The following is a 16,255-nucleotide window of genomic DNA, read 5'->3' on the forward strand; positions in this document are numbered from 1 at the left end:
ATTTTTTAGAAAGAAATTCTGAAAATCAATATTATAGTTATGACGTGATAGAGTTGCTTTCGAGAATTTTGTGTTGTACAAAAAGAATTACACTATAATTTTCTCGTATTTGTTTGAATATTTTTTTAGAAAATCTACGAAACGTCAGAAACATAGTATTTCGGTAAAGTATTAATTCATTTACAATATTTAAAAAGATTTTGTTAACACATGCACGGAAGCACATTGTTGCTGCGATGAAAGTAGGTGGTTCTAGCTTATAAAAGAAAGGCAGACAAAACTAGCGGATTTAGGCTGGCTATGAGCCAGTCCTCGAATTTCCCGTTCTCACACTATAGGTTCCCAATTCACAGAAGAAAAAGAATATCCAATTCAAAATTAGAACTATAAATTCAGATTCGGGGTCAACATGTTACATGAAAATATGACGATTTTCATTATTTTTAACCACTATAATGGATCCACTATTACCAATTTGGCAAGTCTGCTCTTGCGAAAAACCTCCGACTACTAATTTCTACATAAATCCGAATATTTAAAAAAAAATTTCAAACATATTGCATTCGCCATTTTGGATTTCGCAAATCTGACTTCGAATTCGTGATGAGACACCCAACAAACCTTGGAGTACCAATGTTTAAAAAATCCAAATATTTTTTTTTTTTTGCATATTGAATATGCCAAATTTGACTTTAGGTTCGTGAGTAGTGGCCCAAAAATTTTACGGTACGAATTTTCATTTAAATCAATTGTCCTGTTATTTTGAATTTTGCTCTTCAAATAACTCAAGAAGTATTGAACTGATCAAAGCCAAAATCTGATCGGTTCCAAGTTTGGAAAGACCGCGTCGATACAGAGACCGCAATCATTGAAATCCGATTAGCCGTTCTCGAGATATCATCAGATAAAAAAATTGATGACACACATACACACACACACACATCGTCCATCCGAAATTGGTCGGAGGTAATTCTATAGATTTCGGAAATGCAAACTCAACCTTTCATTTTCGGAGTGATTACACTAACTTCTTTTTTTCTCTGAAAACAGAGAAACGAGAAGTTAAAAAGTTGTAGGGTACTTTTTTGTAGGAAATTAATCACGCAATAACTTGAGGGTAATATAAAAAATTTAGCACCACACAAAATGAGGTAAATCATTGATTTAATAATTAAAATTATTATAAAAAAGGGGAACGGTTGAGATTAAAAAATAGCTGTCTGAGACTGTAGAACGGATTTTTTCGACGTGTTGTATATATGATAATTCGATTCTCATGGCCGATCTAATGAAGATGAGGGAAGCGTATGAGGACATTTGTCATGTACAAGTTGATGCTCTACAACTTTCGTTTGAAAATTTTTTGAATTTTATCTCCAGTTTTTAAGTATTATAGGTATTTATATGCTAAAAATGTGTTTTTTCGCACTTAAAATTTTTTTTTTCGGATCCCTGAGTGTTGCAGTCCTCCTACTTCGCAACATGTTTCGTGATCATCAAAGACAGCTTGCCCCAAAAATTCTGCATTCTACCTTGGAACGTCGATTCCAGGAACATTTTGACTGGACTAAATTAATAGATCGAGTACCCTTCTACACTTCTGCTATATCATATTCAGTTCGTTTATTAATCATTTACATGAGCGTTACAGGCGTTGATACATATTGACAAATGTACTTTATTATTGCCGCAAAAAAGAGCTGCAATGATATGAAACCAAGTACTAGACACTAGTAACATTAAAATAAAGCGTTCAATACTCAAATATCACTGGAATAAAATCACAATAAATCGTGAACAACGTCACAAACGTATCGAGAACAATGCTAAATTGGATTTAAATTTTATTTATGATATTATATTGCTATATTATGAAACATTGCTTCAATTATTTCGAGATAAATCCTTACGTACACCTGTATCTACTCATGAAAACGTATGTTTATATTATAAATGATCAAATTGTATAATGGTGGATAAAACGTGATGCGGTATGTTTTGATGCAAATGAAATACATTTTTGTTAAGACTAGCATGGCACCAGAAACTTACTGATAGCCTGATGAATGTGGCAATTTGCCGATAAAATAGGAAAATATCGCTGAAACAAGTTCATATTAAGTGGGAGAAACATTTCCCTAGATGTCAGATTGAAAAAAAAAAATTATAACAAGCAATTTGACAATTTCAAAACATACTTTTCTACTGATACGTCAAACCTAACAATCAATCGATTTCATTAAAAATTATATCACACTGGAGCGTTCGCAAGAAACATAAATGGAAATACTTATTGCCAGTTTAATCGAAATCGTGCTGTTGTACTGTACGCTGATAATTGATTGCCGAAAATGATGAACTGATGAAATTTTCTATCCACCGTTTGAGTAAATTGAAGAGATTGTAAAAAGTCTATTAAACAAATAATCAAAATAATGTGGCAACATTTATTACTATTATTGACACAGTAAAAGATTTTCACGACAAACGAGCCAAGCTTTTGTACACACAGTAATTGGTCTGTGTAAAAATAAAGTATATTTTAGAGTTTTTTGACGTCTCTAGTTATCAGACATTTCCTTTTTAGTCAGTATGATTGTGAGAGCAAAACAACACTAGAGTGTCATGAGTGCCTTTAAATACCAGGTGAAAGAGTAGTCTGATTAATATGGAAAGCTCCAGTAATTGTTCTGTATGGATGATTAAAGTAAGCATTATGCACGCATGTGCAACTTTTCCAAGGAACTGCTAATGATATATACATCCGTTAAATCACTTCCAAAATATAGCGATAAAAGCAAATCCAAGGTTGTCATTCAAATCAGGTGTAATAGTATCATAACTCATAACCTATACAACTACTCTAGGTGGCATAATTTGTATATCTTGTCTTAGTGCTAGATAAAATATTTGTTCTTTTTGCCTAATTAAAAAGCATTAGGAAACATTCTTACCTATATGGAATAAAATCTAAATTATTCTGCATTAACACTTGTTAAAGTGTCCAATTGAAGTAATTCTACTTATACCAGATGTTTTTGTTCTTAGCGACCTTTTTCACTTTTCAAACACATTTAAATTGATTTCTAATAGTAAGGCTATGAACGTTGCATTTCGAATAATAAATACCATGCAAACACTGACATGTAAACATAAGTGAATCATTTTTTACCCTAATTTATCTTATGACATGAATCCATGACGTCTCTCAGGTAATGCATTTTCGTGCTTTCAGCTATAAACCTATGATCATTCTTCAAAAACTTACATATTATAGTTCACTTATGAAACTATTACACCTATTTCATCAATGTTAACAATAATGTATGAAGAGAAAATTAATTTTACTTGCCTTAATAAAAAATGACTGAAGAAAGAAACTACAGAAACGTTAAGAAAAATGGCGAAAAAATACATATGCCACAGCCGGAAACGTTACGTGATCTTTTTGCAAGGTATATCTCATAATTAATAGGCAACATTATACTTATATTACGCGGCATCTGAGAATGGACGATTCGACTAATTGTCACGAATACGACTTTAACTCAAGCGCCTGGAAATTAAAGACCTTGTCCAAAATATTAGAACTTTGCAGTTTAAACTATTTATAGGAATATTTGTATGATGCTAAATACGTTCCTTTATTCACAAGGAGATTGGAAATAAGTATTAAAATTTTGACAAAAAAAAAATCTTTGCAAAGTGATAACTTCAATAGGAAATGCAAGCAGATAAATTCTACTATACCATACTGTATCCATCGTAATTCTAAAATAGGATAAGAATAAAATCTGATAGATTCTATCAAAGTATATAATTATTAACTCTGTAGAGCTTATCTTTAAGGCACGCCTGTTGTTGGTTACCAAAATCTTCTTGTAACAATGATAAGCTATAAATTTTGGCCAGAATGAATGTCAAAAATTTGTAGATACCATCTACAACTTAATTAGGGTATATACAGTTAGCGAAACATCGATATTACACAATGTTTGAGCTAGATAGGCACTGATTATTGTACAAAAAATATTTTTTAATTGAAATGGTTATCGTATGATCCGATTTTTTTTTTTATCGTAATTTCAAAGAATAAATACCTAAAGCTCTTCGAAAAATGCGACTCGAGCTTTGGTAGATCCAGATTTCACTTTTTTCAGCGTACTGTATTTATTTTCACCAAGCCGCACCTGTTCCTCGTGTAGCTGGTCTAGCTCACACTGCTTTTCACCAACCTTCATTACCTCAATTTCAGATCGTAATTCACGTAATTGTTCTTGAAGATGCTTGCTTTTCTCCCAGTAATCCACCCGTTCTTTTTCTATTTCAAGGGACAACTGATCGACATCTCCATCGGCAATGAGATCATATGACGTAAGGTCCGCTGGAAGAGGTTCTGCATCCAATTGCAACGTCTGAAGATCGGCCTGTAGTTCAGATGGTAATACTTGTGTTGACGGAAACAAATTTGGTACAGGCTAAAGTAAACAGAGAAGAATTCTTCATTTAATAGCAATGAAAATGTAATATGTGAAAATTTTTAGCTAATCGCTATCATTTGAAGGCTAAAGGTAGATCAGGCTACATCAAACTGTTGCACGCATAGTGTACCTTATAAAAAATGGAATACGTGAAAACTTACAGTGATAGATGCGGTGTAGGCATTTCTGCTCAAAAATTCCAGCAACTTTTCCTTAGCTTCTTTTTCAGCAATTCGGGCACGTAACAGTTCATCTTTCAGTTTTTCAGCTTCAGCTGCTCGCCGTTCCGATTCTTGAACTAATCTCTCTGTGAGAAGCTCAGCTTCACGAGTTTTTCTCTCTAGGTGAACTTTTTCTTCCTCCGTTTTCATATTGTTAAGTCGTATACGAGTTATCTCTTGTTCTGCTTCCGATGCTTTTTGGCTTAAAAGCATAGCTTCTTCCTCAGCAACGCGACTCTTCTCTGCTAACAGATCTGCTGTTTCTTCCGATCTTCTCTGTAATAATGAGTATAATGAAACGAGTAATTTATCGCCATTACCACTTGTCGATAACAGAATCGGGTATTAGCTAACAAATCTTTAAAACCCAAAAAATTGTACCAATGCTTCGTTGGCAAGTCGTATTTCTTCTTGATACTGTAACAACCGTTGTTCCATTGCTGCCTTCTCTCTTTCTGCAGCTTCTCTTAACTGTTTTTCCCGGGCCAGTTTGTTTCTTTCGATCTGCCTCCTACATATAAAATAATTCATATCAATATCAACATCAACAACGAGAACTCTGTGACAACATTAGTACAAACAAAGAACACAATATACCAATTGTGTTAGAAAACCTGTTAGGGAATAGAACACACTTGTTAAGTGTTATGCAGAAGCATTGATTAGATCATTCCTTAAACAAATACTTTTATGTGCTATTTTGTTGAATACATGCCACATGTATTTCCAGTTTTTTCCTAAATTACTGCTGCACAATAAAATGTTGCAAGTGTATTTAAAGTCGAAGTTAAACAACTGAGTGAAGCAAATGCAAGTTTGAGGTTTAAAGGTTTTGCTCGATGGATCAATAACCAGACGTATTTTCTTCTTTGAAAATAAAATATCTAGATATTATAATAAATTCTTTATCGTATGTGTTAAAATATTCAGAACGGAACTGAGCTTGAGTAACATCAAGAGTTATCAATCAGAAATAACCGCCGTTATATTTGTAAACTGAAAATAAGCTTTCCGGGGACATGACAAATCGTAAGAACTAATGTATGAAATAACAAGAATCGTGTGTGAAGAAATACAATTCTGAAAAGTATAAATTCAGGAATGATGCAAAAGCTATTGGTACATATAAATTTCTCGACAATTTTATGCGTACCTAGATTTCTCTTCCTTGGCTTGGGCTTTCATTTGCTGTACCTCCATAGAGTCTGGTTTACGGCGACGCATGAAGAGGTCGTGGTTGCCGATGCACAAGTCCAGAATCTTAACAAATAAGAACCGTGCGGCTTTTTCACTACAATGCTCGTCGACCCCTATAGCTACCAAGCCCTTCACCCAGGTGCCAACATGTGACTGTTTTTTTACCAGTTTATTCATGCGAACTTTCTGCGAGAAGAAGACAAAGTTTGGTGAAGACTTCTCTACAGGTTTGATTACAAACTTCTTGTCATCGAAGCTGATATGCCGGATCTCTGACCAAGTGAAAGTTGTCTTGGGTGCCAGCTTATTCTCCTTCTCATAGATGTTCAACCCAAGTGCTGTCACACCTAGCCATAAGTCCGTTTCTTTCTTGTTCTAGAATGAAGAGATAAGCGTTGTTATTTGCCACATACGAAGTGTGTCAAATTTTTTTTATTGATCACTTCAAATTAAAAATTACACATGAACTGTAAGATGCTGGTGGAGACTTTGGGTATAGAGTCTATCCATTGCCGCTTTGTAGTTGATTTGCCGACGATCCATGAGTTTGAAGAAGTAGAGTTACGCACTTGCCCAATTTTGATAAAAGATATTCTACTTTCTGTTTTTGAGCATACATCGATATGTATTGAATGAATTATATCTTTTATACTTACGCTAATAGGAAAATAGTTTACACCATACATATCCAAATCTTGGGCAATCTTTAGATATTCCATTTCAGCCTCGTCACGAGACATCCCACGGTGATCAGCGTACCAAATCTTGATTCTATCTTCCCACATTTCAGGAGTCATTTGATATTGGTCAATCACTCGTTGTGGCAGAAGGTCTTCGCTAGCCAGCATTCCTGGCCGGTATGATACCTCGTCGTAATCACCATACTAGGTTTAATATAATAACACCCACAGGTATTCATTATCAACATAGTGATGATACATTTTGACATCTCCTCGACAGATCTTACTCAATATTTTTACACTCTGGACTTCTTCAGCAGTTTTAAAGGTGCTTTGTAAGTGAGGCAATCTCAAAGTGAGAAAACCTGATACACGAACCAGATAGTAATAAAGTGTGAACAATACGTCACTCTAAAAATCACACTAGTTGGCAATAAAAATTTCGATTACCTTCGCTTGTACGGCATACGATGCGAGTAGTACAGAGGCTTCGGGTGGACAGTAAATATCCATAGACAAAATGGCTTGCTTCACTTGCAAAAAGAACAAGTGTTGCGTTACCTCTTGAACAAGTTCCTCAGCCACATCTTCAGGGTAGAACTTAGCAAGAAACATAAACGGGGTCGTTGGTTGCTGTGAAATTCCTTGGTCCTGGACTAGAAATTTATACACAGATAAATGTCAAGTTTTTAACTTGTGTTGTTTAAAGAACATGAAGCAAAGTAAAATTACTTAATTTCACATCTATCATGCCTAATTTTTTTTTAGAATGTTTTTTTTGTCATGTAACAAAATATTGATTAACACGAGTGATCAATTGTTTTGTATTTGAATTAAAATTCAAATGCATAGATATTTATCTGCAGTCAGGGTAACTAAGCAAAAGTCATGAATCCCAATCTCATGCATTACAAATTATTAAAATTTTTAATAGAGGAAGACTTGTACCAATGTTTTTTTTTTTAATATGTTAACTATGCCTGGTCTACAAGTTTTGTGCATTGTCAGAATATATTTTGTGCTTTTGGGTTCACTCAAGTGTAAAAAGAATATAACTGTTGAATCTTTTCTCGAGAATTCGTAAATGCATCTAAATTCTAATATATGCAATGTAAGTTTAGGTCAATTAAGAGACTGCGCACTGAGCTGTGATCAGATTACGAACCAAGATTAGAAATCATCCTAAAATCCCTGTAAACATGTCTATTGTTTCTTGGGATCTAATGACAGATTTTACAGTGCATGGTCTCTTGGTTGGATATAATAAACTTGCTAGGCAAGAAATAGAAAAAAAAAATTAGAACACACTTTCTTTGACTAGTAGGAACTAGGCGTGCACAGCCAGTTCTTATTGTAGTCGTCGTATAAAATTAGGAATGAAAAGGATAAGTAGAGGAAAGAATGAGAGAGATACCTTTCTTGTCCAACTTGAGCCAAGAAATAAACCCTTTGGCATCCTCATACTGAAGTCCAAAATACCAGGTCTCTCTGAGACCAATAGTCCGGCACACTAAATCAAATAAGTCTCTCCCAGTGGCTCGCCACTAAGAAAAGGAGAATTTTGCAATGAAAAATCATTCGTATGACATGGAGGATAGGAATCATTACGTAACACATTGTTCGTATAATTTGGGAACAATGTTTTGCAACAATAGATTCCAGAAGCTAACCTCCAAATTGAACTCAAGCTCGGCGTCCAAAGTGCAGACTTTCACCGGAAACGATTTCCCCGATTTTTTCCTACGAAACGGTGGCATTTTATCCTTCATTTTATTTATTGGACATCACGATTATTACATTTTTTTTCTTCACCATATCACTTATTTATTTATAAGAAATATACGTCGAACCACTCGCAAAAGAAAACATTATTTTTTCTCCGTTTTCTTCTCACTCACTTTGACGCGAGAGCAGCTACATCTGACACAGACAATTGGAACCACCCAAGGACCACCGTTCTTCTACGAGCTTTGCTGTCGGCTGCTAAATTCGAGGTTAGCAAATGCAAACATGTTTTAAAACATATATTTTCTGTAGTCCCCTTATATTCCAAATCGGTATTTATCTACAGTAAAGATCGAATCTTACTCCATCTAATGCGATTACCATGTTAACCAAAAGCTTCGTAAACAAGCATTATAAATTTGCAGAAAATTCATAATCACAAGCCGGTTGACAGCTCGCGTTTCGATAGTTTTAACTGACTAGTGTCTGTTTATTCATTCTAAGCGAAGTTGATCCGATACCTGTGACAATTCTAAAGTTTTTGATGGTCAAGTTGGAAGAATTCAAGCAGATATTGGAGCAAAGAGATGATTTTGAACATTGATAAAGAGCCGCGTATTTCATGATTTCAGGTATAATATTGAACATGGTGGTTCAAGTGAACGGAATTGTTAACCTTGAACTCTTTGAACTCTGTCAAGTCGAAAATCAACATGACATAGCCAATTGCTTTCATGTATATTTTATGAATGAAAATAGTAGCGTCGTTACGGAGCGTGTGATGGTTTATTATTAGACAACAATAGTTATGGCTGAAAAAGGAGCGTATTTAACGGATACAGTCAAGGCTAAGCCCTCGATTTTTGAAATTGTTGCTCAAGAATCTCTAGCCTCTACACTCGAACCAGTCTTCAAAAAAATAATCTCAGTACGTCTCAGGCTCGTTTTTACCACTATTATTATCATGTAATTTGTTACGTAATGAATCTTATACAGAATATTTCAGTATTTGGTGTTGGTCAATCCACATCGATATGGATGGCTTGACGGATGGTGCGATGAGGCGTATCTGGTTTTTAATGCTGCTCTGCAATATCACTATCTTAAAAAATATTGTAAATATATTGAGCAACTTTCTCTATGCTTCTCAGTAATCACTCCAAGTTTTTGTCAGTCTAATCAAATCCATATTTATTTCAGCGGCATCATTTTCCGAATCATTCTACGGGTTGAAACGTTCCTCGTCCGTAACAGGTTCAGATGGAAAGTTATCTACTAAGCAAGAGAAAATTTCTTTGTTGCTGTTAGTCGTCTTTCCGCACTTCAGAAACAAAATATTCAAGCTTGCGGAAGAATATAAATTTGAAGTTGCTGATGGTAAAACACCTCAGAATGTATGTGAATTAGAAAAGCCATTTAGATAATTGATAAGCTTTGAATATGCTCTTTGTCATCACCAACAGTACCAACACTTTAATTAGCTCCACGTTATTTCAATAACTAATTTTTTTCAGCGATGGCAGAAACTTAGAACGAAATTGGTCATAAATGGACAAATGATATTTCATGTTACTTATGAATGCCTAATACTCTATCGATACTTGAGGTACATGGCTGGACGGTCAGAATATTCGACTCCACTTCTTTGGTTGGCGTCTGTTACATTGTCTTATGCAGATGATAAAAAATTTCTCACCATCGCTGACCTTCTGATGAAGTTAAGGCTCGGAACGTTAACCTTCAGTAATGGCATAGATTTGTTTGGAATGCTTTTCACTAGATCACTTGAATTTGGAGCTTTCTTTCTCCAGTTTCTTCGATGGTGGAATCAAGAAAATTATTACGTAAACCTGATGGCTCTGCCAACACCTGTGCCTCCTCAGGTAAATGGAACCTATACTTACATTCATCTTCAACAAATTATGGGGAATTTATGATATTACCTCTCCTAATATTTTTAACAATACATGCATCAATGTTTGGAAAATCCGGATTTTCTGTTTACTGCACTAGAGCCATACAAAAATGACCGTCAATATATTTTGATTTTCAATCCAGGTTCCAAAAATAGCTCTACAGTATAAAGGATTATGTCCAATCTGTCGCAAAGGTCGGAAAATCCCCACAGCTTTGCCAGTTTCAGGGTAAGTTTAAAGTGTTTGAATTCCATTTCATCACCTAGTTTCACGTAACGGATATATTAATATGTCTTACAAAGGATTGTTGCAAAGTAAACAAATTTTCTACTAAAAATAAATATTACTCTCTGTTAGGTACGTCTTCTGCTACCAGTGTATCCTAAGATATATACGAGAATATGAGAAATGTCCGATCACCAACTATCCAGCCAAAGAGGATGACTTGGTACGATTATATGTAGAGTAGATATTTTCAAAATAACTTCATTTTTTCGTACACTCATGATATAAGATGTGAAGATGCACATAAAATGAAAATAAGTCTGAAGCTTCACTGAAAAAGTCTTCACTTTCCTCTTTAGTAAAATAATAATACCACAATCTCTGTACATTGGGAATAATTGTGATTGTTATCTTTTTTATATTGATACATACATGTGACAGCGTCAAATACCGAGTACTTGTATAGATATGTAAGGTTTAAGTTTTTCAACTGTATATAAGTTTCATTAATTTTAGAATATGTATCCTCGATTTGATGGTATGTAATATATTTTTTATTCTTCCACAAATGTGAAAATACATCAATTTATTCTTATTTTCCTACCATGAAAAACAAACTAGAATCCTTAGCGTATTAAACTTTCATTGTTTCTGAGTAATAACTCATTAAGGTAGCGCGATTTCTTGTATTAAGTATACTGTGATTATGTTCTATTCGATTAAACGTAGTTGTTTACATAAAAATCGGTCATAATAAATGAAATGAAATTATATATAGATTACTATTATTATATAATTATTCTTGTTGTGGTTTCTACGTATAACATCAACGGTTGTATTTCCGAGATAGATATACACACTTCTACAAGAGCTAAGTCCTTGTTACGGATGGATTAGCAGTCAGTTGATTTGGCCGACGTAAGATGGAATTTGTATGACGTATTTGCACGGTGGCAGTTCTCATATTTGGTGTCAAAAATTGGGATAAAGTATTAACACCATTACGTGGTAGACGATCAAATGGATACCCCATTGCTCGAGCATCTGGATACTTTTTGTTTCGTATTCCGCAGAAACTGGCAGCATCACTGCACTGTCCACCTACATCTTGTTCGATCTAAGAATAAGTGATACTTTTTGTTAGCAATATCGCAATGTATATATTTAAAATCAAAATATCCGGATATTTCTTAAAGCAAATATTTCCAGATACTTTTCACATTAATCAAAATGTAAGTCCTCTTGTTCGAATTGAATCTCTCAGTTACAGCTCATTGAATTGTTTGTAGCTCAAAACAGACTCATGCTACAATTATAATGCGTTCTAATCGTAATTAATGAGGCACGATTAAACCTCATTAGTATTTTTCTCAAGTGCAATGATAATTTTTTGTATTTCTAAGAAATGGCTGTGTTATTTTTTAAATAATTTTAACTAGGTAAAAATACCTTGTCATTGTCGTAGTTGGAAATCATAACAAAAAGTTCTGTCGCATAGCCACTTTCAGTTCCTTTTGGAAGAAGCATGTGCTGAGGCCAACCGCAACCACAGAAGTTAAAAGCATCAAGCTTATTAACATCAGTTGGAACATTGTCAGTCAAATTCCTAAAAGTTCTTTCAAATGGAATTGTTACAGATGACAAAGTCGAGTTACGCTCAATGGTGTTGACTCCAGGTTTTACTAAAAATTTGTGAATTATGCATTAATTTTAAAAGAAAGCATTGAGGTGCCATGTTTACTGGTATTTAAAATTTTTAGGAATAAGTTATTTACAGTTTACGGTGAATTTGTCCAGTTCGATCATCATATTTTTTTGATCTGTGAAAACCATAGGTCTACCGAGCTCATCTTGCTTTGGTGCCAGAAATATTCTACAGGTTCCTATTTTGTTTGTTCCACTTTTGTTATTTACCTGGATTCTGTAAATATATGGAGTATACTGCAAATGTGTGAACCTTACGAAAACAGAACCTCTGGGTATGAAATCCAAGCCTCGCGACATATCAACGTCACTCTGCTGCCAGAAGGTATGAAATATGTTTTTTGACTGATTCTCTGTAACCACTTCCACACCTGCGATTCACGGAATAAAACTGTTCATTAGTTAATGCTTACGACTTTTGTAGTTCGAGGTATGCAATAGAGTGAGATTCAAGTTATTTAATGTAAGCACCCACCTATATTCTTTGAACTATCTTAGTAGCTCTTTAAAAATAACTGTTACAAACCTGTTACATCAACTCCTGGGTTATTCAATTGTTCCACTGTATATGGAGGGAGCGTCCCTTTATACAGTTGAAAAATGGATTCTACCCAACCATGTAGACGATAAAACACAGGGTCTCTCATGGTGACAGCGGGATCCCCAATAGGTGAAAAGGATTCCAAATATCTGTGATCCGGGTCATGTACAAATGATAGTGCTATGTGCATATAGTTGTGCAAATCACCGTAATAATTAAAATTTGGAGAAAGAACAGAAGCTTCCATGAGGTTTCCCAATACATCTATACCATCCTTCTCTGTCAGTGGTACAGTTTGACCTCTCTCCTATAGTTAAAATTACCTTCTCAAATATCTGCTTGATCATATATAACGTAAACGAGCAAAACACAGTTTTCAAATTTTAAATCGGTCTCGAATGTATTACCGTGTTGTGGCTAGTTGAAGACAGAGAAAAATAGTCTCTTACATTTATTACAGATCCAGTTGAAATTGCCTCAGCAATACGATCTCTCCATCTTTCCAGGTCTTCTATGTCAAATTGAAGTTGATCAATTGTGCGATTAACATCCTTCAGCTTTGAATTAGCTGGACGGGCAGGCCAAGCACGACTAGATACAAACGAATCCAGTTTGGGAAAATAAGCTTCGGCAATTGGTTCGCGCCACCTGTTCCAACGTTCTACACGTGGAAGATCATTGCAAAATCGTTCAAAGTTATATCTAGCCATAATCTGTGAATGCATGTAGTACAAAAGTTCGCCACGTCTATCTTTGTTAACTATTTGCATTGGCCCAGAAGGTGGATAGACTAAGTGCCAATGCCAGTGGTGTAGATTGATACCCAAATCTTCACGGAAATATGCAAGTCTCTGCTCCACATCTAAATCAGATGCACTGTAGTCTCGAGGGATTTCAATTGGCATCTAAAAGGCATTCAATATTAGAACTTCGATACACTTTCGGTGCTGATATACATCGTGGATTGGATTATTTCAGAAAATATTGTTGAAAAATCACTATGACGCAATAATTATGAAATAATTACATACTGCGTAACTGCGTCGCATTTGCCTGTACTGTTAGTTAAGAAAACTACATAGAAATTTTTGCTCACCCTTGAGCCAGATGCAACAAGGTTTGCTTCCTCTCGTACTTGTGCAAAAATTCCGTTTGTTACAAACTTGTCTGGGAAGACTTCACACAAGGCAGGTATTGGCAGATCTCTAGTATCTGGTCGATGCAGAATAGCAACGGACAAACAGTAAATATACATTTGGGGATTGATTCGATCGTGGCAAAAAACTGATGCTGATAGAAAATCATCATAAGTTGCCATTCCCAGTAGAATCTCAATTAGACGTCCAGCCATTTTGCGGTGGCTCGGCATGAAGAGAGAAAAATTCTCTGTGCGAGCCAAATTGGTTGCTATGCCGAGTGACGGTACATTTATTGTATTGACAGCAATTCTTGGGACATCATCACCAACCCGGGACAAAACCGATGGAACAGATTGATATCTTTCCACCTGTAATGAATGGTTATAAAGTTCAGTCATTGATAATCCGTTGAACGGATCATACTATGTGAAATATATGTTATTCAAATTAGAGGCAGTATAAATTGATTGTATCAAGTATTGTATCAAACAGGAATTTACATCTATTCACATCACAATTAACTAATTGTTGAATTATTTAGATTCAGTTACTTTCCATCCAGGCTTTGATATTGCAAGCTGATGTTTCTCGACTAGACATTAAAACTTCAATTGGTAGCAATGATATTGTAACAAAGGGCTATTGAGATGTTTGTGCGACTGAGTCATGATTATCGTAGGTATGGAAATACGTTTTCGTTTTTTCTCCATTTTATTCAAAAGCTAGATATGCGACGTGGCAGATTCTGCACTTCAACTTCATAGTTGATCTAATTCACTTGAAAATGAAGTATGAGTATTTGTTCTTTCACCCTGAGTAATACTTACTAAATAACTTGGTGGAACGTTGAATGTGGTTGAGTTATTGCCACGTGGGACAAATATTGGTTCCGATGGACGATCATAGAGATACAGTATATCTGACACACTTCGCGACATGTTGGACAACTATCTACAGTATAAGATGGTAGGAGACCAACTACTGTAGAAATCTTAGAAGATATCTTATATAGTAAACGCAAGTGTTGATTAAGAGACCACATCCTGAATTATTGGCAAACATGTTATGTATGCATATAAACTCGTGTTTGTTTCTAATTATGTGCGATGTAGCTTTCTTATCTTAATTCATACTTACATATAAAAGAAAAAACCACGATTTGTGAAATTTTTTATGCTGAATATCCGGGAAATGCACTGACGTCATGAACTTTTTCTGCTTCCAAGAATGGAAGTGGCAAACGAAATGATAAACAAAACCACTGATGGTTTTCATATTCAATCAAGTATTGAAGTTGTTACAATTTAAAAATATCTCGCACTATGATTTGGTTGATTACTGCACATGGATTAAACAAGTCGTAGAATGTTTGGATGATCCTTTGCTGTGAAATCACCGTACTACATGGTATTGTATTTTACTACAATAATATCTTCGTCTTCATAAATAATATAATCAGTAGACAGTAGAGTCTTCCGTACTTAGGAAATAAGACTACAGATCTTGCTTTGACTTGTAGTACTAAAATATAGAATGTTGTGCAATTCTTAACATAAATTATAAATATTCTAGATCTTTCAGGTCAGTAATAACCATGATTAAATTGCGAATGAAAGTATATGGAAAGTATGAATGAGTATATATAAGTATCTAAGATGGGATACATTATTCGGTTGAATAAATCACGTTTTTAATCGGCAAATATAAATTTTATTGAAGTCAAATCCCAGGATGTACATTACCAGCAGAATGTTTTCAAGTAAACAAATATGGAATGATTACTATTCGTCATACATTTGTACATCTTGAAAAAGAAGTGAGTTTACAACACGAACCTATTTTATTAAGCTCTCTCAAAGTGCTTGCTGTAGAGAAATCGGAACATGCACGAAAGAAATGAGTGATTATGGGATTGGTGGCAGTATGAGTAAATATAATTTTTTTTTAAACTAAAATCGCTCAATGTTTTACTTTACCACCAATGACACATTACACTTAGTTTGAACAAACTGCAAAGGTGGTAATAAAACGAATTAACTATGTAATTAGTCTACTCAACCAAAGATAGTAACCAGCCAACGAAAACAGTATCTAAACAGCCTCAGGTTTTGTTACTGCACGTAGTCAGTATAACGCACATAAAAATCATTGTTTGATTCATTGAGATGATAATAATTTTCAAATAAATAGTAAGTCTCTATAAGTCTGATGAACCATATCTATTATTGAAAAGATTGACGAACTTAAATTCTGTGTTGTGCACTTACTACTATGAGGAATTTATTCAGCATTTTGATTTATTTTTAGTCCATGACCAAGATAAACAACATTTAAGAAATATCCTCATATCAGTTATATTATTAAAATAATCAGTTTTACATTATTAATAATTCCTACTTTTTAATATGCTATACTTTCACTCCATT

The 16,255-nt window shown here is 34.5% G+C and overlaps 3 protein-coding genes across 5 annotated transcripts; 1 reads left to right on the forward strand and 2 right to left on the reverse strand.

Annotated features, from left to right (window-relative positions):
- Positions 1-3,059: 3,059 nt before the first annotated feature.
- On the reverse strand, positions 3,060-8,530 carry LOC124407169 (merlin). 2 transcript variants are annotated; one of them, XM_046883029.1, is made up of 9 exons: positions 8,250-8,526; positions 7,994-8,123; positions 7,030-7,235; positions 6,556-6,783; positions 6,065-6,274; positions 5,856-5,962; positions 5,084-5,213; positions 4,643-4,978; positions 3,060-4,478 (listed from the first exon to the last, which is right to left on the reverse strand). In XM_046883029.1, the coding sequence occupies exons 1-9, from the start codon at positions 8,346-8,348 to the stop codon at positions 4,101-4,103; spliced, it is 1,824 nt and encodes a 607-aa protein (XP_046738985.1). In that variant the 5' UTR covers positions 8,349-8,526; the 3' UTR covers positions 3,060-4,100. The 2 variants fall into 2 exon arrangements, with proteins under 2 accessions (XP_046738985.1, XP_046738984.1); XM_046883028.1 differs by having other exon boundaries at positions 5,856-6,274; positions 8,250-8,530.
- An 86-nt stretch (positions 8,531-8,616) lies between these two features.
- On the forward strand, positions 8,617-11,408 carry LOC124407171 (peroxisome assembly protein 12). 2 transcript variants are annotated; one of them, XM_046883030.1, is made up of 7 exons: positions 8,623-9,232; positions 9,311-9,419; positions 9,505-9,698; positions 9,819-10,187; positions 10,363-10,448; positions 10,578-10,783; positions 11,334-11,408. In XM_046883030.1, exons 1-6 carry the CDS (start codon positions 9,113-9,115, stop codon positions 10,687-10,689), a joined length of 990 nt encoding a protein of 329 aa, XP_046738986.1. In that variant the 5' UTR covers positions 8,623-9,112; the 3' UTR covers positions 10,690-10,783; positions 11,334-11,408. The 2 variants fall into 2 exon arrangements, with proteins under 2 accessions (XP_046738987.1, XP_046738986.1); XM_046883031.1 differs by lacking the exon at positions 11,334-11,408 and having other exon boundaries at positions 8,617-9,232; positions 9,819-10,196; positions 10,361-10,448; positions 10,578-10,710.
- Positions 11,119-14,857, reverse strand: LOC124407168 (phenoloxidase 1-like). Its single transcript, XM_046883026.1, has 7 exons — positions 14,657-14,857; positions 13,787-14,197; positions 13,140-13,595; positions 12,676-12,997; positions 12,221-12,520; positions 11,895-12,127; positions 11,119-11,562 (listed from the first exon to the last, which is right to left on the reverse strand). Exons 1-7 carry the CDS (start codon positions 14,765-14,767, stop codon positions 11,317-11,319), a joined length of 2,079 nt encoding a protein of 692 aa, XP_046738982.1. The 5' UTR covers positions 14,768-14,857; the 3' UTR covers positions 11,119-11,316.
- Between the last annotated feature and the right edge of the window lie 1,398 nt (positions 14,858-16,255).

This window comes from Diprion similis, chromosome 6 (genome assembly GCF_021155765.1).
Source record: "Diprion similis isolate iyDipSimi1 chromosome 6, iyDipSimi1.1, whole genome shotgun sequence".
Taxonomy (NCBI): domain Eukaryota; kingdom Metazoa; phylum Arthropoda; class Insecta; order Hymenoptera; family Diprionidae; genus Diprion; species Diprion similis.